The following is a 23,142-nucleotide window of genomic DNA, read 5'->3' on the forward strand; positions in this document are numbered from 1 at the left end:
ATAGTACTCTGTACCTTTTCAGAGCGTGTACTTTTGACAGCAGTACACAAATTATTATACTTTTAACTACACTACACGTATTTGACATCGTTTTAGTATTAGGTACCAAACATAACACCAGTTTCTACCAGCTGGTAATATGACCAGCTACAATACTAAAGTGCTGTTTTTAATCAATGCAGCAATAAAAATCATCCTATAATAAAAATAACAGGCCACAAATAAAACAGATTTACAGACAAACACAACATCCACATCAAAAACTGTTGTAACTGCAACTTTATTTGTACTTTAGAAAAAAAACAGCCAAATTTGACAAAAGTGCAGTACAAGATCAAAACATGAAATAAAAGCCGATAAAAAAAAACGAACTACAAAAGGGATAAAACTAACATAAATATAGACGATAAATAGAAGATAAATAAATGAAATTGCCTCTGAGGCCATTTAAAAAGGTCTAAAAACAGGAGGCCTGTCTAATGTGCAAGGGCAGATCGTCCCACAGTTCAAGGTGCCAGGTTTCCTGCAGGACTCTCCAGGTTCACACCAGCTCAGGTGCTTCCCCGTTCAGCGTCTTCATTTCATGTTCTTCTTCCACTGGCTCTGCTCTTTGGTCCTCTCTTCCTCTGAGCTGCTTCCAGAAATGCTCTGCAAGAAGAAGAACAGGCTAAAGATGAGTGTTAACTCAGGGTCGAGTCCTGTCCAAAGGGAAACCAAACAAATCTGATGGATGTGTTTTCTCTAAACTTTGCTGTTGTATTGTGAAATATTGGAGCAGTGATTTAAATAAGACAGTTTCAAAGGGACGTTTATGAAACAGTTCAGGCACCTGAGACATGACCAGGAGAGACTACTTTAGGCTTAAATTGGATTTATTCAGCTGCTTCATGTTTCACTTGCACTTGTGTGTTTTATTGTTATTTTAATAACTAACATCTGGCCTGGGGCCAACACTGGGGCCACTGATATTAATTAATGTTCACTGAGCCTAAAATAAAAAAGTAAATACTGGAGTAAATGTACTGAGTCACGCTTGATCACTGAAAGGCAGAAGTCTGTTACTTACGGATCTGTTTATGTTTCCAGATACCGATTATGATGATGATGATGATGATGATGCCAAGGACAACACCAACACCAATGAGAACATAATGTCCTCTGGCTGAGAAATGAACCTTTTCATCCTCTGAGAAAACATCAGAAAATGTTGGGAAGAAGGTCAAACTCACAGTAACGTGACTGTTGACTCTCAGACTCTTACAGTCCGACCAAAGTTTGTCAAAGACACGACATTAATTCAAAACATATTTACCAGGCTGGTTTTCCACTGGAGGTGTTGTCGTACTGTTGTTATCATCCTCTATCCTGTCTGGTGCCTCAGGTTTTACTGTGATCAGATACAAATCTGTTTAAGTATTTTTTCAATGTTTAGGAACCAAGTTATTAATAACCTGACATTTTATTTTCCTATTTTTGATGAACTAAAATGCCCAAATCCTGTACAGTAATAATTCAGCACACTCACCAACTGTGAGGTTGAAAGTGCAGCCAACCCTCAGTTTGGGGATGAAGCATTTGTATGGTCCACTGTCAGACAGCTGTACCCGGGACAGGTTCAGTCTAATGAGTCCACTGCTCAGGTGCTCCTGGATGAGACTCGTCCTGTTTCTGTACCCCATCATCTGTGGCGGAGTCTTGTCCTCACATAGATACACGTAGACCTCCTCGTCGAGGTCAGCTGTCCTAAAATCCAGTGTGTATGTTGATAAGTTGACTGGGGGATCCAGACGACACTCAAAAGTAACTGTGCCACCTTCTTTGGCTTCCAGTGAAGAGCAATCGACACCAACCTGCCCTGTAGAAAACAAACCATTTAGACAGTCTCAACGAGAACATGCTCTTCAAACATTTTAAACTCTTAGAATGTCTTTTTGACTCAGTCTGGGCTTGGAACTAACACTGAGGAGTTATGGGGTAAGGCAGCTGTCAAATAAGACGTGTACAAGTAAACATGCGTGTTAGTTTATAGCTGTGCATAGACGAAAAAAAACTCCTGTATGAGTCAAACCATACATAAAATAATACGATCCAGATAACGTTAAACAGTTCATGTATCTCACTGTACAACAACTGTCAACTCAGTCAATTTCCTCAGCCCATAAAGAATCTTCAGGATATTCGTGAGTAGGTGAAGATTATGGCCGTTAATTTAGTCTCAGGAAACGATCACAGTCCGGTCCTGTAATAAACGTCTAGTGCTGCTGAGCAAGTACATAGACTTGAACTTGATCATGAGTGCGTGTAGTGACGTCATGAGGAGTTTCAATCTCAGTATCCCACTTTTTAACTTTTTTTCTTTTTCTTTTCCGGATTGAAAGAAATGACTGAAACAAGATGATGATTCCCAGACAACCCCCCCCCCCCCGGACTATGAACATCTGCCTCGAACAATGTTTAGCTACAATAAAGTAGTAAACAACAACAACACACACTCACCCGGGGCAACTTCAGCACAGGACGAAACACACAGGGCTGCCACAAGGAGCATCTTCATTCTAAAGTAAGTTAGAGGAGTCATACTGAGAAAGACGATCGATGTCGAGCTCCTTCCACTTCCACACCTAAGCATGTTTTGACAGGTAGCACCTGAGTCCAGCGCAATAAGTCAAAATATACTTCCGCGTGTAATTTGCCTGCTCACTGGTTAAACCTGCACGTAGTGATGTGTCGGTCGTGAACAAAACGGCTCTGAGAAGCCGGTTCTCTAAAAAGTGTCCCATCACTACATGCACAGCGGTGATAACCTTCCGCGCATCGTTTGCTCACCTGAATGACGTCACAAATGACACCTGTAAAAGTTGGCACAATCTCATTGAGTAGGCCAATACACTTCTCAGCGTCTAATATATGAGATACACACCCGTGTGTAAAGGAAACTAGAGCTTTCATACACTTTGAAAGGGTTTTTACTAAAGTAATCAACTGTTTTGTTTTTTTAATAGAATTGTGGAAACTTGTGTTGTAATATGAATGTACTACTAATACTACTATTAATAATTCTACAAACAGTTTTACACACCTCCTCAATACATCATTTCTTATTTGTCAGGTAATTCCAGCATGAATATATGAAATGATAAATAGACCTAATAGTGTCTGAATCCACACAGGAAGAACGCATGTAACACATGTAATGATACCAAGGTATCAGTCACTGATATAACTGATATTACCTGTGGTAACTGCTTGACTGTAGGTATATAAGGTTCAGTTCAATCCATTTAAAACTAGAATCAGCAAAAACAGACAGAGTTCCCATCAAACTCAAAGACGAGTAAGGACTGTTGTTTTACGTGTGAGCAGAAAGGCTGTAATCTATATAGTGATTGAGGGATTAGGGACCAGGGCACTAGGGTAACTTCCTGTTCACGTCTCTTTAAGCTGCTCAAAAGTGTGCGACTTAAACGCTGCTGTTTTTCCCTGCCCACTGCTGCAGACGCTTGTTCTCATCTACAATCCAGGAGTTCATCTCAAACGCACCTAATACTAAAGCAACCATCCATCCTCTATACCCCCTTATTACTAACCAGGGTCCCAGGGATCAGCTGGAGCCTATCCCAGCTCTCTTTGGGTGAAAGGCAGGGGTCCACCCTGGACAGGTCACCACTTTGAGTTGACTGAGCAGGTAGAAAATTAGCAAAAGCAGCAGTCAAGCTGTTTACTGGGTCCAGCTGAGTTAATAAGAAAATGTGACAGTAAAAAGAATGTAGGATTCAGAGGAAACACCGGGAGGTTTTTAAAACTTCGATTATCCGGGAAAGTTGATCGATCACAGACGGTTTTTACCCGCATCGACCCGCCGCAGCTAGTTAGCTGCTTTGCTATTTAGTCTGGTTAGCTAGTTAACCTTGTTAGCTAGTTAGCTGTCTAGCTAGTTAGCCTTGTTAGCTAGAAGCTCAGTCAGAAACTGGATTTCTACCCGAATGAAACGTTTCATCTTCAGTCACTGAAGAAACAACTCGGAGGAGCCGTGAAAGTCCAGTTGCCACGACTCAGGTTCGATCTCGACCTGGACCGACAGTCTCTAGAGTTGCTATGTTAGCTACGATGCTAACAACAACAACAACAGAGCCTTCCGGGGCTAGCAGTGCTAGGCTAACTAGTTAGCATAACGGTCCTTTTCCGTTTTTATATAAAGTAATAAGTATTATCACCCTTATGCTCTCACGTCTTTATGTCAATAATGCTTTAATTAAAAAAAACACATTAATTATAAATAAAGTTTGGCAAAGTGATTCCCACAGCTCAGGGCTGGGCATGCGCACTTCATTGCACTTCATTTAATTTCATTCCTCTACCGTCACTCACTCCCTCACACGCGCGCGCGCACACACACACACACACCGCCCACGCGTATCATCTTGTTTCCAGAGCGGTAGAGTAAATAGTGTCGTCTCTCATAATAAAACATAAAGACTTCTAAGCTCAGTAAAGGCTCTTTAAAATCATAACGATAAGTTAATAAAGTTTTGGCTTATTGGTTCCCACTTCTTGGCGTTTGGGCTCCCAGTCCACAGATCATGGCCTGAGCACTACATCGTTATGTTAACACATCTGATAATACTGTGAATGTTTTCATATTTGGACACTACACCTCGTCCTATTACTCATAGTATTAGCTCCTTTGAAATCAGTCTAATGATGATAGAAAGATTTTCTGCTGCAGACACTTCACCACTTTAAAAACCTCCAGTTTCCTTCTAACCAAAATCCAGTATCTTGTTCCTGAATGAGTTTTTCTGCTCAGACTCCATTTATTTCACTCATGTGGATGATGTTTTAAAGCTGATCATCTTTCTGCGCTACAAACCCAGTATGAGCAGTAAAATACAGCAGGACATTCTCTGGTCTCCAAAAGTGATTAAAACTAGAATGATCATAAACTTACCGGTCACAGCGTCTGTAAATGTTACAATCAGCAGAAGAGTCAACATCATGTCTGTGTCTGTGTCTGTGTCTGTGTCTGTGTCTGTGAGCTGCTCCTGTAACAACCTGTACACTCCTGTGCTGCTGTATTACGTCAATCAGTGACGTCACTACAGGTACGTAGAGGCGGGGTCACAGTGAAGGTGGGGCATGTGAAACTGCTCAGTTGCTTTGACATAACAGTTTCTTCTTTTATCATACTGTAAAACATGACCACCAAGTGTTTAACAAACCTGAATGAAATCACAAACACGGCAACATGATCCCTGAAGTGCCATCACACGGGGACATGACAATCTGGAACATGCTCCCATTCCTGAAGTGATCAGCACCTCCTTGCTGCTATAGCCTTAACAGCTGGAACAGCTCAATCATGCTCTTCCTCATCTGTGAAGAGGGGCCCCCAGAGGCCAGAGCTTGTAAACAGGGGCCCAGACAGTAACTTCCATACAAATCACAAGTGTGAAATCTAATCTAAAATCCCCTACCTTACTCTACCCTAAACTACAAAATAAAAGCAGGCCACTCTCTTTGACAAAGGCCATGATACTGTCTAACATGTAGAGACTGAAAATGTGTTTCTGCCTCAGATATAAAATCAAGAATCAGCTTTGATCATGAACTTACCGGTTGCAGAGTTTGCGAAAGGAAGAATGACCAAAGAAGTCCAAAGTCCCATCACCGACTGTAGAAAAGGAGCCAGACTTTTAGTGTGAAACTCAAACACCCTGCACTTGCTGTTTATCTGTCTGGTACGAGGAGTTTGTAGTGTAGTGCAACACACACACACACACACACACGCTGAAAAACGTGATGTAGGCTGTCAACATCTGGCTCGTCCCTCACGTCAGGCTGCTTTACGTTTACTTTCAACAGCTTTTTAACCAAAAAAAGGTGGAATGAAAACCCCAGTGATGATGTTGTGTCTCCCCTGTCAGATGTTTTATTGTTGATCTGGTTTATGTTAGTGTTGACTTCTCATGTCATTTATTTCATTTATTAATTCATTGATCAGCCATAACATCTTGACCACTGACAGATAATGTGAATAGCACTGATCATCTTCTTACTGTGGCACCTGCCAGAGTGTTGGGCAGATTGAGCAGCAGGTGAACATTAAGTCCTCAAGGTCGATGTGTTGGATACAGGAAAAACAGCCAAGTGTAAGGATGTGAGCGGCTCTGACAGAGGCCAAAGTGTGGTGGCTAGATGACTGGGTCAGACCACCTCCCAAACTACAGGTCTTGTCGGCTGTTCCTGATCTGCAGTGGTTCACTGTTTAAGGTGCGAGAGCTGAATCAGCTAAGTAGAACCATGTGAACCTGCACTGATTACATCCAGATCAACTTTAAGGAGTATCACTAATAAATTAGCCAGTGAACCGTGTTAGTAACTGGGATAAAAGAGGAAAGACAAGAAATTATAATTCACATGATCAGAACACGTTACAGACATGTCTGAATGTTTCCTCCACACTGTGACTCACTGTGTTTTACTGTCGGCCTCATGGTGTCTATCGGGGATGGGGATTTCTAACTAAAATGCTATTTGATATTTGTTGGTCAGTGCGTGTCATCAGAGCAGATTCACTTCTCCTTAGCATTGACTTTAAACCCAGTTCTTCTAAAAGACTTTGCCTCATTGGATGTTGGGAACTAATTGAAAAATACTCAAAGACTGACTCTGCACTTCCATCATCAATCTTACTACTTCAGCTGACAGAGACAGACTGAATCCTGTTAGTTTGGCTTCATCTTTATTATGTATTACAAAAACCTTCACTATAATTTAACACTGTCTTGTGTGGAGTTGTAAGGGCCAACACCGGGGCTGGGTTGGGCTGGGATCAGTCTTTAATGGTATAAATAGAAGTGGGTGAAGTCACCCATAGTGTTCCACACCTGGTTGAAAGGAGGCACCTGATTGGTTAATAGCTTATGTGACAGAGCAAATATTGACGTAAAAAATTAGGAATATTAAAGAGCGTAGTCAAACAACAATTTAGACGACAAAGCCACAATGATTACTGTGGCAACAATAGTGACTGTGACAACTGGCACTGATTTTTCAATGGAAGTAGGAGCCAGGGCTTGTTGGAGTCAGCAGCTACTTCCTATATGACCTCAAACCTGAAGCAGGCTCGCTATGTCCACTCCTTCTACAGTCACTGGTCATTGTCCAGGGCTGCTTTTCAGCCCCAGACTGTCCCTGTCAGACAAAGCTGTTTTCAGAACCAGAATCAGAACCAGAAACAGGTTTATTGCCAAATAAGTGAGGGGTTCACATTATGAGGAACTTGTTTTGGTGAGATGGAGCAAACACAGAGCATAGGCATGACGAGTTACATGTAACATATAATAAGTGTCCAAAATAAGCAGCATGGATAAAATAAAATAAGTATGGTGCAGTGAAATAAAAAATACTGTGTGTATATTTTTCTTATTTACAAGGTGAATTTACAGAAAGAGCAACACCGGCTGAGCTCAGCCAATCACAGCGCATACTGATGGAAGTGACGCATGCTCTCCACCTATCACAGTCAAGAGCCAGGCCTAATTTCTGCTTCCTCGTTTCAAGAGGAGCCTTTGACCGACCTCCGTGAAGGTGGCCCCCCACCCGACGCAAAACTTCGCAAAAATAGTCTCAAACGTTTGTAAAAATTTTCGTTTGGACAAAGAAAATTCAAAACTGGAAAAACTGGAAAAATATATTCACTGTGTGATTCATTAATAGATTTGTATAATCAAAACAGCACCACTCAAACACAAAGCATTTCTAAGGATCGCCCTGTTATGTAATCTACATGACCTTAGCCTTATGACCTATTGCCTGACTCACCCTATTATGTCGAATATTATCCATGTGCTTATGAATAATGTCCTAACCATTATGGCAGAGGAATGTGCTCTGACTGCTCCAGCTCAAGCAGAAAAATGTTATTTGAAATTGCTGGGAGCTACAAGTATTGTGTGTATGTACAAGCTGTCAATCATATAATAATATCGCCTGCAGATTTTTTCAAATGTTTACCACCCTCAGTGGTTTGAGGTGGTCAGATTTTAGAATTGACCATTTCAGTGGTAATTTAAATATTTAACTGACATAATGCCAACAAAGCAAAAGCTCAATAGTAGTAATATACTTATAAAATATACTTAGTAGTAATATACTTTAAAAAGTACTTACTGTGACTGGCTGCCATTTTTAACATCACAGCCCATCAATATACACCCAAGAAATACACTTTCCAATCACATCACTTAATCGTCCCAACCACATCCTAATAGAGCCCAGCATTGGTCCAACAGTTGGACATGACCAAATGTCATTTCAAAAGACCTCCGTGAAGTTGGTCCCCCACCCAACGCAGAACTTCGCAAAAATAGTCTCAATCGTTTGTAGAAATTTTCGTTTGTGCTGCTTCGGTTTTTCTAATGTTAGACATTATATTTTAGGTGATGACGTCATCAGCCCCCCCACATGCTCCAAACTCACCCGAAATAGTCTCAATCGTTTGGTTTTCCTTAACAATACAGTTGAAGTAACAAGGTAAGATCCAAACGGATCCTAACTTAGTTAAGTTACCGATCGACTGTGTGTTTCCAACTTATACCAGACACAGCGGCTCACAGGAAGTGTGGACTGTAACACCAACTCCAAGGTAAATGTTTTTACTTGCTGCTGTATATCATTATGTTACAATATGTACAATAGTATGTCATACAATATGTCTGCTGTATCTCTGTGCTTATACATACATAAGCTTTGTATGTGTTTTATATGCATGTATGTAGAAATGCACCTCATGACTCAATGAATTAAGCCAAAATTATTTTACTTGTGAAACTGAATTAAAGTGAACTAACATCTTAACATCCATTAACACAAATAATGGACCTTTAAAAACCTAAACACTTAAAAACACTGACAGGCCATGTCTGTCTTCAAACCAAAACTGCCACACAGAATAATACACTTAAGTGCAAACTCCATCAAGCCTGACTTCCTGAAGAGCAGAAACAGCTTCTCCAAACAGGAGAAGGAAAACAAGGGTGTGTGGCATACAGCAAAATACTTGAGATTAAATTTAAACAGTGCAGTCAATCCTTTGTGTATAACACTGCATGTGGGCAGATTTTGTTTTGCATAACAAATGTGCATGTTGCCTTCAATGAAGGACAGATGTCGAGCAATGAATCGATCCACCCGAATCGGCAAGTTTTCATGCTTGAAAAGACCACGTTTGATGTTTTTGAACTCTGCTTCAACATTGGCTGAACTTGCGATGACGTTGGTGCTTTGGAAGTGAGGGATCATTACCCCTGTTCAGAGTGGTAAGTAGCTTGCAAGCCAGATTACATTGGGAATGATCTCAGGGAGGAAGTGCATATTACCACGATCTCCATTAGCCACAGCAAGTGACCTGCTTTCTTCATATTTCTGTCTGTTTGGTCGCCCACCCACTGCGTTTGATCTGCTTTTTCCAGTTCCTCACCCTCTACATCTGGAATGACGACACACTCTTGTGCAATTCAGGCTTTCAGGTATTTCTTGCACCTTTCTGATATGAGGGGGACTCCAGAGCTGTCATTGCCCTCTGCTTCACTGAGAGCCACAGTGGTAATGCTGCGTAGTAGTAGCTCTTTAGCATCGTCCATGGACTGTGACTTCAGAAGCTGTGCCATTGATCTCACAAAGAAATCTTTAATGCGATGTGTTTTTTTCTTCAAGCAGTCCCACTGGCAGATCATCTTGATGCAGTGTGCAACATCAGCCCGGACAAAACAAGGTGGCACTTTTGCAGACTTACCAAGTAAGACGCCACAGCACACATTGATGTAGGTCTTCAGATCAGGATGAGGAGTAAAAGCCTTGACCAAAGCTCCGAGCAAACCTCTTTTGGAGTTGGTGCACCTGCACGTATCCATTCTGTCAGCCAGTGTGTTATTGCATTAACATCATGTCTCTCTGACAACATTTGCACGACTGGGACACTCGAGCTCACATTACCTGTCAGAACGCCCTGATATAAGAAGACATGGCCAGACATCCCGTTTGGTCTCTGTAGTTTCCTCACTACTGAGCCAGTTGCATCAGAACTCACAGTGGGGTTAGTAGAAGTCTTTGATAATGACTTGTACATATACATTTGTGTTTGACTCCAATAGTGACAGAAAAACTTGTCCAGTCCAATGTCTTTAATGCTACCACTGTGAGGTGCGCTGTATTTTAACATCTGCAGTGACAAAATAGGATCCTTGTCACCTAGTTCTAAGGCATTTCTCTCTGGCTTTGCTTTGTGCAGGGTGGCCAAAATATGGTAGATGGCTTGGCTCAGGATCTCCAAAATCCATCACCTTTGTTGCCTCCGATGCCCTCCACACATGGGGTTCCATTCTACCCCCACACAGTTCTTTGGATATCTGCTCACACAGGTTACCAGACATCGGACGCTTGGAACAGCCAGTGTGCAGGGAGTCATCTGTGTTTTTCATGAAGCACGTTAACAACATTGGGCTGTTCATTTCAGACTCTGTCACATTTAATGTGAATGTGGCCATGACACTCCTTACACTTGGAATCCCTGTTGACTGCTGGTTTCTTGGGCATCTGGCATAAGCAAAACATAATTACTCACTTAAATAATCCTGACTCCAAAAATGTCATGTATAGTATAAACCTGTATTACTGTATTATCCCTAATATAAGGACAATATGGTAATAATATGTTATATCTTATATTACTGACAATAGAGTAATGTTGATCCCTAAATGCACAACATATTCTAAAACTAACAGGAGTCATATGTACAACTGTAATTAGCATTTAATTGCTAGTGATATAAGTGATACAAGTATTAGCAATGTGTTTTTTGTTCAGTAAACATTGGAAATCTTAGCTCACTTGAATTCTGTACCGTTGTTCTTGAAGTTACCCTTACAAAAATTAACCTTTGTTTTAGTATCGTAAGAGTAGTAACCAAGTATCATAACTTTTATTATTTGGCATATTCATTACCGTTTGTACAACAGTTTTACTACAAAAACCATGGCTAACTTATGATCACCATGGTTTAAACTGACACTGTTAAAACATTGAACTTACATTGGCCAGAAATTTGAGTTTATAACTTTATCAACTTTTCCTCTACTAACTTGATTTTCACAACAGCATCTTGAAGAGTTCATAGACGTTATCCAAGACCAAACATCATGTTTGAGCCTCCCCCACCACTTCACCCCCTGCAGGAGATTTTCTGACATTTTCTGCAGCATCTTCTGGGGCTTCATCCTCTTTCTTAAAAAACACTCTCAACAGGTTTCTGGTCCCCTCTTATCCTCTGATCTTCCTCCAGATCTCTGTGGAAACACAGCAACAGTTTGTGAGCCACCTGATTCAAACTATTTAAGAAAGCTGGTGTAATAAAGGGAAACACAGCCAGACAATACAGTGGATTTTATTATGTCCATATTAACGATAGATTCTGATATAAATGTTGATGAATTAAAGCAAATGGAAGCAAAACAAACTGATGTTCAGTGTAAAGAGCTCTGTGCTGCATTAGTGTGTATTACATGGTACCAAACTATCTGCTTTAATAAAAACCTCATTGTTTTCAAGTCTTAGGAAGTTTAAGTTGCATTAAGCTCAACTCTTTCTGCGTTTCACCAGGACAAGAATAAGACCAGCAAGGCCAATGGCACCGAGGATCCCGATGTTTATCAAAGACACTACAGGGAATTTTGTGGCTGATCTCCCACGTCTTCAGATCTTTTTTCGCTCAGCGTCCTGATTGGTGGTTGAAGCAGAGGGGGCGGGGCTATATACGTCGTCATGCTGAGGTTCCGTTAATGTTCGGTTCTAAACCAGGAAGTACGCGGTTAGCTAATAAAAATAAAGGTTAGCTCTGCATGCTAACACATGCCTAGCTAACGTTAGCTCGGCATGCTAACACCTGCCTAGCTAACATTAGCTCTGCATGCTAACACCTACCTAGCTAACATTAGCTCGGCATGCTAACACATGCCTATCTAACGTTAGCTCTGCATGCTAACATTAGCTTGGCATGCTAACACCTGCCGAGCTAACATTAGGTCTGCATGCTAACGTTAGCTCTGCATGCTAATACCTGCCTAGCTAACATTAGCTCTGCATGCTAACACCTGCCGAGCTAACATTAGTGCTGCATGCTAACATTAGCTCGGCATGCTAACACCTGCCGAGCTAACATTAGGTCTGCATGCTAACATTAGCTTGGCATGCTAACACCTGCCGAGCTAACATTAGCTCGGCATGCTAACGTTAGCTCTGCATGCTAATACCTGCCTAGCTAACATTAGCTCTGCATGCTAACACCTGCCGAGCTAACATTAGTGCTGCATGCTAACATTAGCTCGGCATGCTAACACCTGCCGAGCTAACATTAGGTCTGCATGCTAACATTAGCTTGGCATGCTAACACCTGCCGAGCTAACATTAGCTCGGCATGCTAATACCTACCTAGCTAACATTAGCTCTGCATGCTAACACCTGCCGAGCTAACATTAGTGCTGCATGCTAACATTAGCTCGGCATGCTAACACCTACCTAGCTAACGTTAGCTCTGCATGCTAATACCTGCCTAGCTAACATTAGCTCGGCATGCTAACATATGCCTAGCTGACATTAGCTCGACATGCTAACACATGCCTAGCTAACGTTAGCTCTGCATGCTAACACCTGCCTAGCTAACATTAGCTCGCCATGCTAACACATGCCTAGCTAACATTAGCGTGACATGCTAACATATGCCTAGCTAACGTTAGCTCGGCATGCTAACACCTGCCGAGCTAACGTCAGCTTAGCGTTAGTCCTTCAGGACATGTTGACTTGAGTCCATCTGGTTTCCTGTGCCGAACATGAGGACTAGGGGTCCGGGGATTTTCCAAGTCCCTGAAATGGGTTTTGCTTGTATGTCACTGCACCGTGTTTTTGTGTTTTAATTTCCACAATGATCACGTGACACTACACAGTAAGCTCATTTGTTCAGAGTGGAAACACAAATCTAAAAGACACATGTGGAACCAGAACCAGCTGCATGATTGGATCCACCTGAGGAAAGTGACAGAGGCAGCACCAGGACTGTGGAATGAGCTGCCCTTCACATTAGACAGGCCTCCTCATGATCTATTTTTAAATGTCTTCATGAAACTCCCCTGTCCTCAGTGACCTTTGACAGTCTGAGATGTTGATATTTAGATTTGACCTGTTTTGTGTTTTTAAAAGGGCTCAACAAATAAAGTTGCAGTTGTGTGTTTTACTGTCATTTAGCTGAAGCAGTTATTAAATAACTAAATACTGAGATCATCAAAATAATGACAGACTGGGACATGAAGGGACAACAGAGTTTATTGTATATAACAAAGCACATTGAACAACAGAAAGAAGAGAAAGAAGAAAAACCCAAAGTTAAATAAAATTTGTTTCAGAAAACAAGGTGAAAATAAATAGATGAAGCAGCTGGAAACAAACTTAAAGTGCTTTAAGGATCAGAAGCTGAACATTCAAATCAGTTTCAACACTTGGTTCATTTGTAGTTGCAGCCAATAAAGTGATTTAAATCTCTGTCATGGAATCTGGTGTTAAAGTCCTGACAGTTAAACAACATGAGACTCAACATTACACCACAACACTGTTGCCAACTTTGTCGCTATATTTACCACACTGTACACGACACAAGCAGCGGGTGCTTTTGTGAGCCCCTCCCCGTCCAGAGCGGCAAGTAAATGTAAATGTTAAGTTACTACACTATCACTCTAAAATAAATCATTGTCAACATTTGACTCGCTGCATCAGACGTTCTCAGTCACCTATACCACCTCGTCTACTCTGTCTGTGAAGATCTAGCTAGCTAGCTCACAATGTCAGTCAAAAATACTCCAGGCTTCAGTCCTAAGTGGAGCTAAAGTTAAGAATAAAAAAAAGAAACAAAAAACAAAAAACCACACAAAAAAAAAAAAAAAAAAAAAAAATGCACAACCCGCCACTGTCTCTTTTTTAGGTCACTTTGCTTTTCCCAGGCCCAGATAAAGGAGGAGGGTTAGAATACAGGACAAAACTGATTATATGTAATTTGGGTTATTTTGAAAAATAGTCTATTAAATGGCTAAATTAAAAAATTGACAAAAGATCAACTGAAAATACATTTACAGTTCTAAACATATTTACAGTGTCTTTTACTCACTTTTTAGCTCTCCCACAACATTATTCCTTTCTCCCACAGTGTCCATTACAAATTGACAAGCAACATGACACTTACTCAAATTAGGCGATGACATTTAGCGACTTCTAGCGACTTTCAGGACAGCCAATAGCTACTTTCCTTACTGAGGAGTTGGCAACACTGGACCACAAATGTTTCAAAGCTACAGTCAAATTCAACACCTGAACAGATTTTTCTCTTTGGTTCCAGTCGAGCTTCATGTTGTGACTTGTAGTGTTTCCTGATAATGCTTCAGCCTGATACATTTGACAAATTTCTTTGCAAATTTCTTTTAGGTTGTAAGAGTTGCTAATTCTCAAGAAGACAAGAACCAACTGGAGAAATGGGTGGACTCATCTTGAAAAGACCCCAAATGTCATGACCCCTTCAGGTCCTGCAGGTGGCTTCCTGACACAGATCCAACCAGCCAGTGGAGTGAGAATAAAACCAGGGAAATGTGCTGATATTTGCTCGTCTCAGTTAAAAGACGTACAAGCTGCAGTGGAGAAATAGAAGAGTCTGGTTCTGGGTCTTATGAGTCTGAAAACTGTTTAACAGGCTGAAAGTGCAAAAAATAAACAACAAAAAAAAAAAAAATTACATAAATACATTTATCCTTCATAAAATTCTTGATGAAATCCACCTGACAAAGACCTGATGTCATCGGTTCATTAAAATACAGTCCAGCTTTTTTTTTTTTTGGTCCAGTAAAGTCTTTGGCATCTCTAACATCTGGTTTTATTCTCACTCCTCCACCTCGACTCCTCCCAGGGTGTTTCCTGCAGGACTCTCCAGGTTCACACCAGCTCAGGTGCTTCCCCATTCAGCATCTTCATTTCATGTTCTTCTTCCACTGGCTCTGCTCTTTGGTCCTCTCTTCCTCTGAGCTGATTCCAGAAATGCTCTGCAAGAAGAAGAACAGGCTAAAGATGAGTGTTAACTCAGGGTCGAGTCCTGTCCAAAGGGAAACCAAACAAATCTGATGGATGTGTTTTCTCTAAACTTTGCTGTTGTATTGTGAAATATTGGGGCAGTGATTTAAATAAGACAGTTTCAAAGGGACGTTTATGAAACAGTTCAGGCACCTGAGACATGACCAGGAGAGACTACTTTAGGCTTAAATTGGATTTATTCAGCTGCTTCATGTTTCACTTGCACTTGTGTGTTTTATTGTTATTTTAATAACTAACATCTGGCCTGGGGCCAACACTGGGGCCAATGATATTAATTAATGTTCACTGACCCTGAAATAAAAAAGTAAATACTGGAGTAAATGTACTGAGTCACGCTTGATCACTGAAAGGCAGAAGTCTGTTACTTACTGATCTGTTTACGTTTCAGGATGATGAAGGTGATGATGATGCCAAGGACAGCACCAACACCAATGAGACCATAACATCCTCTGGCTGAGAAATGAACCTTTTCATCCTCTGAGAAAACATCAAACATCATGTTGGGAAGAAGGTCAAACTCACAGTGACGTGACTGTTGATTCTCAGACTCTTACAGTCCGACCAAAGTTTGTCAAAGACACAACATTAATTCAAAACATATTTACCAGGCTGGTTTTCCACTGGAGGTGTTGTCGTACTGTTGTTATCATCCTCTCTCCTGTCTGGTGCCTCAGGTTTTACTGTGATCAGATACAAATCTGTTTAAGTATTTTTTCAATGTTTAGGAACCAAGTTATTAATAACCTGACATTTTATTTTCCTATTTTTGATGAACTAAAATGCCCAAATCCCATACAGTAATAATTCAGCACACTCACCAACTGTGAGGTTGAAAGTGCAGCCAGCCTTCAGTTTGGGGATAAAGCATTTGTATGGTCCACTGTCAGACAGCTGTACCCGGGACAGGTTCAGTCTAATGAGTCCACTGGTCAGGTGCTCCTGGATGAGACTCGTCCTGTTTCTGTACCCCATCATCTGTGGCGGAATCCTGTCCCCAAATGGATACACGTAGACCTCCTCGTCGAGGTCAGCTGTCCTAAAATCCAGTGTGTATGTTGATAAGTTGACTGGGGGATCCAGACGACACTCAAAAGTAACTGTGCCACCTTCTTTGGCTTCCAGTGAAGGGCAATCGACACCAACCTGCCCTGTAGAAAACAAACCATTTATCCTGGAGCTGATTATGTTCGTTTTGATTTATTAACATCTAAAAATATCCTGTACAGTAATAATTCAGCACCAACTCACCAACACTGAGGTCAAAGGTACAGTTGGCCTTCAGTTGTTGGATATGGATCTTGTAGAGTCCACTGTCAGACAGCTGCACTGGGGAGATCTGTAGTTTCACGATTCCTCTTCTCAGGTCTTCATCACTGAGACTTATCCTGCTGCTGTTGTGATCAGGATCAATCTCTCCAGATCGATAGACGAGGAGCACCTCATAGGGGTCGACTTTACTGAACTCCACTGTCTTAGTCTTCAAGTTGACTGGAGGATCCACATGACACTCAGTAACAGCCCTGTCACCTGCTGCAGCCTTGATCAGTGGAGTCGGGCAAACGAGCCGATACTGTCCTGTGGAAACAATCGATCCCGGGTCAGGTCAGATAAAATCCCCACAGTAGGACCTAATGCTACTCTCACACTTCCTACGTGTTTCTACGTTTCTATGTCTATGTATCTCTGGACTATAACGTTAATGATGTGGGCTACACAGGAACTATAAGTTTTAAAGCTGATCATCTTTCTGCGCTACAAACCCAGTATGAGCAGTAAAATACAGCAGGACATTCTCTGGTCTCCAAAAGTGATTAAAACTAGAATGATCATAAACTTACCGGTCACAGCGTCTGTAAATGTTAAAATCAGCAGAAGAGTCAACATCATGTCTGTGTCTGTGTCTGTCTGTGTCTGTGTCTGTCTGTGTCTGTGTGAGCTGCTCCTGTAACAACCTGTACACTCCTGTGCTGCTGTATTACGTCAATCAGTGACGTCACTACAGGTACGTAGAGGCGGGGTCACAGTGAAGGTGGGGCATGTGAAACTGCTCAGTTGCTTTTACATAACAGTTTCTTCTTTTATCATACTGTAAAACATGACCACCAAGTGTTTAACAAACCTGAATGAAATCACAAACACGGCAACATGATCCCTGAAGTGCCATCACACGGGGACATGACAATCTGGAACATGCTCCCATTCCTGAAGTGATCAGCACCTCCTTGCTGCTATAGCCTTAACAGCTGGAACAGCTCAATCATGCTCTTCCTCATCTGTGAAGAGGGGCCCCCAGAGGCCAGAGCTTGTAAACAGGGGCCCAGACAGTAACTTCCATACAAATCACAACTGTGAAATCTAATCTAAAATACCCTACCTTACTCTACCCTAAACTACAAAATAAAAGCAGGCCACTCTCTTTGACAAAGGCCATGATACTGTCTAACATGTAGAGACTGAAAATGTGTTTCTGCCTCAGATATAAAATCAAGAATCAGCTTTGATCATGAACTTACCGGTTGCAGAGTTTGCGAAAGGAAGAATGACCAAAGAAGTCCAAAGTCCCATCACCGACTGTAGAAAAGGAGCCAGACTTTTAGTGTGAAACTCAAACACCCTGCACTTGCTGTTTATCTGTCTGGTACGAGGAGTTTGTAGTGTAGTGCAACACACACACACACACACACACGCTGAAAAACGTGATGTAGGCTGTCAACATCTGGCTCGTCCCTCACGTCAGGCTGCTTTACGTTTACTTTCAACAGCTTTTTAACCAAAAAAATGTAGAATGAAAACCCCAGTGATGATGTTGTGTCTCCCCTGTCAGATGTTTTATTGTTGATCTGGTTTATGTTAGTGTTGACTTCTCATGTCATTTATTTCATTTATTAATTCATTGATCAGCCATAACATCTTGACCACTGACAGATAATGTGAATAGCACTGATCATCTTCTTACTGTGGCACCTGCCAGAGTGTTGGGCAGATTGAGCAGCAGGTGAACATTAAGTCCTCAAGGTCGATGTGTTGGATACAGGAAAAACAGCCAAGTGTAAGGATGTGAGCGGCTCTGACAGAGGCCAAAGTGTGGTGGCTAGATGACTGGGTCAGACCACCTCCCAAACTACAGGCCTTGTCGGCTGTTCCTGATCTGCAGTGGTTCACTGTTTAAGGTGCGAGAGCTGAATCAGCTAAGTAGAACCATGTGAACCTGCACTGATTACATCCAGATCAACTTTAAGGAGTATCACTAATAAATTAGCCAGTGAACCGTGTTAGTAACTGGGATAAAAGAGGAAAGACAAGAAATTATAATTCACATGATCAGAACACGTTACAGACATGTCTGAATGTTTCCTCCACACTGTGACTCACTGTGTTTTACTGTCGGCCTCATGGTGTCTATCGGGGATGGGGATTTCTAACTAAAATGCTATTTGATATTTGTTGGTCAGTGCGTGTCATCAGAGCAGATTCACTTCTCCTTAGCATTGACTTTAAACCCAGTTCTTCTAAAAGACTTTGCCTCATTGGATGTTGGGAACTAATTGAAAAATACTCAAAGACTGACTCTGCACTTCCATCATCAATCTTACTACTTCAGCTGACAGAGACAGACTGAATCCTGTTAGTTTGGCTTCATCTTTATTATGTATTACAAAAACCTTCACTATAATTTAACACTGTCTTGTGTGGAGTTGTAAGGGCCAACACCGGGGCTGGGTTGGGCTGGGATCAGTCTTTAATGGTATAAATAGAAGTGGGTGAAGTCACCCATAGTGTTCCACACCTGGTTGAAAGGAGGCACCTGATTGGTTAATAGCTTATGTGACAGAGCAAATATTGACGTAAAAAATTAGGAATATTAAAGAGCGTAGTCAAACAACAATTTAGACGACAAAGCCACAATGATTACTGTGGCAACAATAGTGACTGTGACAACTGGCACTGATTTTTCAATGGAAGTAGGAGCCAGGGCTTGTTGGAGTCAGCAGCTACTTCCTATATGACCTCAAACCTGAAGCAGGCTCGCTATGTCCACTCCTTCTACAGTCACTGGTCATTGTCCAGGGCTGCTTTTCAGCCCCAGACTGTCCCTGTCAGACAAAGCTGTTTTCAGAACCAGAATCAGAACCAGAAACAGGTTTATTGCCAAATAAGTGAGGGGTTCACATTATGAGGAACTTGTTTTGGTGAGATGGAGCAAACACAGAGCATAGGCATGACGAGTTACATGTAACATATAATAAGTGTCCAAAATAAGCAGCATGGATAAAATAAAATAAGTATGGTGCAGTGAAATAAAAAATACTGTGTGTATATTTTTCTTATTTACAAGGTGAATTTACAGAAAGAGCAACACCGGCTGAGCTCAGCCAATCACAGCGCATACTGATGGAAGTGACGCATGCTCTCCACCTATCACAGTCAAGAGCCAGGCCTAATTTCTGCTTCCTCGTTTCAAGAGGAGCCTTTGACCGACCTCCGTGAAGGTGGCCCCCCACCCGACGCAAAACTTCGCAAAAATAGTCTCAAACGTTTGTAAAAATTTTCGTTTGGACAAAGAAAATTCAAAACTGGAAAAACTGGAAAAATATATTCACTGTGTGATTCATTAATAGATTTGTATAATCAAAACAGCACCACTCAAACACAAAGCATTTCTAAGGATCGCCCTGTTATGTAATCGACATGACCTTAGCCTTATGACCTATTGCCTGACTCACCCTATTATGTCGAATATTATCCATGTGCTTATGAATAATGTCCTAACCATTATGGCAGAGGAATGTGCTCTGACTGCTCCAGCTCAAGCAGAAAAATGTTATTTGAAATTGCTGGGAGCTACAAGTATTGTGTGTATGTACAAGCTGTCAATCATATAATAATATCGCCTGCAGATTTTTTCAAATGTTTACCACCCCTCAGTGGTTTGAGGTGGTCAGATTTTAGAATTGACCATTTCAGTGGTAATTTAAATATTTAACTGACATAATGCCAACAAAGCAAAAGCTCAATAGTAGTAATATACTTATAAAATATACTTAGTAGTAATATACTTTAAAAAGTACTTACTGTGACTGGCTGCCATTTTTAACATCACAGCCCATCAGTATACACCCAAGAAATACACTTTCCAATCACATCACTTAATCGTCCCAACCACATCCTAATAGAGCCCAGCATTGGTCCAACAGTTGGACATGACCAAATGTCATTTCAAAAGACCTCCGTGAAGTTGGTCCCCCACCCAACGCAGAACTTCGCAAAAATAGTCTCAATCGTTTGTAGAAATTTTCGTTTGTGCTGCTTCGGTTTTTCTAATGTTAGACATTATATTTTAGGTGATGACGTCATCAGCCCCCCTACATGCTCCAAACTCACCCGAAATAGTCTCAATCGTTTGGTTTTCCTTAACAATACAGTTGAAGTAACAAGGTAAGATCCAAACGGATCCTAACTTAGTTAAGTTACTGATCGACTGTGTGTTTCCAACTTATACCAGACACAGCGGCTCACAGGAAGTGTGGACTGTAACACCAACTCCAAGGTAAATGTTTTTACTTGCTGCTGTATATCATTATGTTCAATATGTACAATAGTATGTCATACAATATGTCTGCTGTATCTCTGTGCTTATACATACATAAGCTTTGTATGTGTTTTATATGCATGTATGTAGAAATGCACCTCATGACTCAATGAATTAAGCCAAAATTATTTTACTTGTGAAACTGAATTAAAGTGAACTAACATCTTAACATCCATTAACACAAATAATGGACCTTTAAAAACCTAAACACTTAAAAACACTGACAGGCCATGTCTGTCTTCAAACCAAAACTGCCACACAGAATAATACACTTAAGTGCAAACTCCATCAAGCCTGACTTCCTGAAGAGCAGAAACAGCTTCTCCAAACAGGAGTAGGAAAACAAGGGTGTGTGGCATACAGCAAAATACTTGAGATTAAATTTAAACAGTGCAGTCAATCCTTTGTGTATAACACTGCATGTGGGCAGATTTAGTTTTTTTCTGACACTCCTGTCACTCCACTTCTCAGGTCATCATACATCTCCCAGACTCATGGAGACCTCCTGCAGTAGGCTACATAAGGTCCAAGACTAGCCTGGGTTAAGCCTCCTTTGAAAGCGATGACTGCCCTTAAAGTAAGTCTCTCTCCCTGGAGCATCAGATTGGGGGGAAATTCACTCTGGAAATTCTACGGAATTACTTCCCACGTCAGTGTCAATCCACAGAAGTTCTCCCAGGCTGTAACTGTGAGACACTTTCCCTGCACAGAGCTCTTCTCCTGATGTAGAGTCTGTCTTGAATGCAGAGGGACACTGTGATGGACTTTGGACTGGCCTGAGGCAGGGGGACTCCAGAAGGTTAAGGCCTTCTTCCACTGCGGTCTGAAGATGAGCAATGCCAGAATCCTGTAGTACAGCAACAGAAGTACAAACAAATGGTATTTCCCTTGTTGCTTGTGTGCTGAGACTGCAGTACTGTGAGGAGCACTGCTTTGTGAAGTGAACACATGAATGTTGTGGCATTGATTTTTCAATGATAGTGGAGGTGAAAGCACAACATAAGCACTGACAGTCTTTCCCCTCACAGATGGATCTGCATGGAGCCACTCAGGACAAGGAGAGAGATAGGAATTCCTCTTTCTCTTTTTGGGTGGAAGAGCTAGGCCTCTCCAGTTTTCAACAGAGTCGTCCTCTGTTGGATGGATGTTTGTGACAAAGTCAGACTTCCCAGAACAGGAAGCATCCATTCCTGGTTTTACATCTACACTGCAAGTTATGGCTGATAGTTGACTGGCTTCTTTGACAATCACTGTTGCAACAGCTGCATCTTCTTCACCCTCCTCTTGACTTTTTTGTTTTGCATAACAAATGTGCATGTTGCCTTCAATGAAGGACAGATGTCGAGCAACGAATCGATCCACCCGAATCGACAAGTTTTCATGCTTGAAAAGATCACGTTTGATGTTTTTGAACTCTGCTTCAACATTGGCTGAACTTGCGATGACGTTGGTGCTTTGGAAGTGAGGGATCATTACCCTGTTCAGAGTGGTAAGTAGCTTGCAAGCCAGATTACATTGGGAATGATCTCAGGGAGGAAGTGCATATTACCACGATCTCCATTAGCCACAGCAAGTGACCTGCTTTCTTCATATTTCTGTCTGTTTGGTCGCCCACCCACTGCGTTTGATCTGCTTTTTCCAGTTCCTCACCCTCTACATCTGGAATGACGACACACTCTTGTGCAATTCAGGCTTTCAGGTATTTCTTGCACCTTTCTGATATGAGGGGGACTCCAGAGCTGTCATTGCCCTCCGCTTCACTGAGAGCCACAGTGGTAATGCTGCGTAGTAGTAGCTCTTTAGCATCGTCCATGGACTGTGACTTCAGAAGCTGTGCCATTGATCTCACAAAGAAATCTTTAATGCGATGTGTTTTTTTCTTCAAGCAGTCCCACTGGCAGATCAGCTTGATGCAGTGTGCAACATCAGCCCGGACAAAACAAGGTGGCACTTTTGCAGACTTACCAAGTAAGACGCCACAGCACACATTGATGTAGGTCTTCAGATCAGGATGAGGAGTAAAAGCCTTGACCAAAGCTCCGAGCAAACCTCTTTTGGAGTTGGTGCACCTGCACGTATCCATTCTGTCAGCCAGTGTGTTACTGCATTAACATCATGTCTCTCTGACAACATTTGCACGACTGGGACACTCGAGCTCACATTACCTGTCAGAACGCCCTGATATAAGAAGACATGGCCAGACATCCCGTTTGGTCTCTGTAGTTTCCTCACTACTGAGCCAGTTGCATCATAACTCACAGTGGAGTTAGTAGAAGTCTTTGATTATGACTTGTGTTTGACTCCAATAGTGACAGAAAAACTTGTCCAGTCCAATGTCTTTAATGCTACCACTGTGAGGTGCGCTGTATTT

General features: G+C 41.6%; 1 protein-coding gene across 1 annotated transcript in view; it reads right to left on the reverse strand.

The window, feature by feature from the left end:
• Positions 1-457: 457 nt before the first annotated feature.
• Positions 458-23,142, reverse strand: part of LOC113132366 (uncharacterized) — a 30,180-nt gene continuing 7,495 nt past the window's right edge. The window contains exons 2-6 of the mRNA XM_026310358.1: positions 16,430-16,756; positions 16,000-16,329; positions 1,313-1,387; positions 1,067-1,186; positions 458-648 (exon numbers count right to left, since the gene is read on the reverse strand). Of these exons, the coding sequence (XP_026166143.1) occupies positions 542-648; positions 1,067-1,186; positions 1,313-1,387; positions 16,000-16,329; positions 16,430-16,756 (959 nt within the window). The 3' untranslated portion in view covers positions 458-541. The remainder of the gene's footprint in view (positions 649-1,066; positions 1,187-1,312; positions 1,388-15,999; positions 16,330-16,429; positions 16,757-23,142) is intronic.

The sequence above is a fragment of the Mastacembelus armatus genome, unplaced genomic scaffold (assembly GCF_900324485.2).
Source record: "Mastacembelus armatus unplaced genomic scaffold, fMasArm1.2, whole genome shotgun sequence".
In the NCBI taxonomy this organism is placed as follows: Eukaryota; Metazoa; Chordata; class Actinopteri; order Synbranchiformes; family Mastacembelidae; genus Mastacembelus; species Mastacembelus armatus.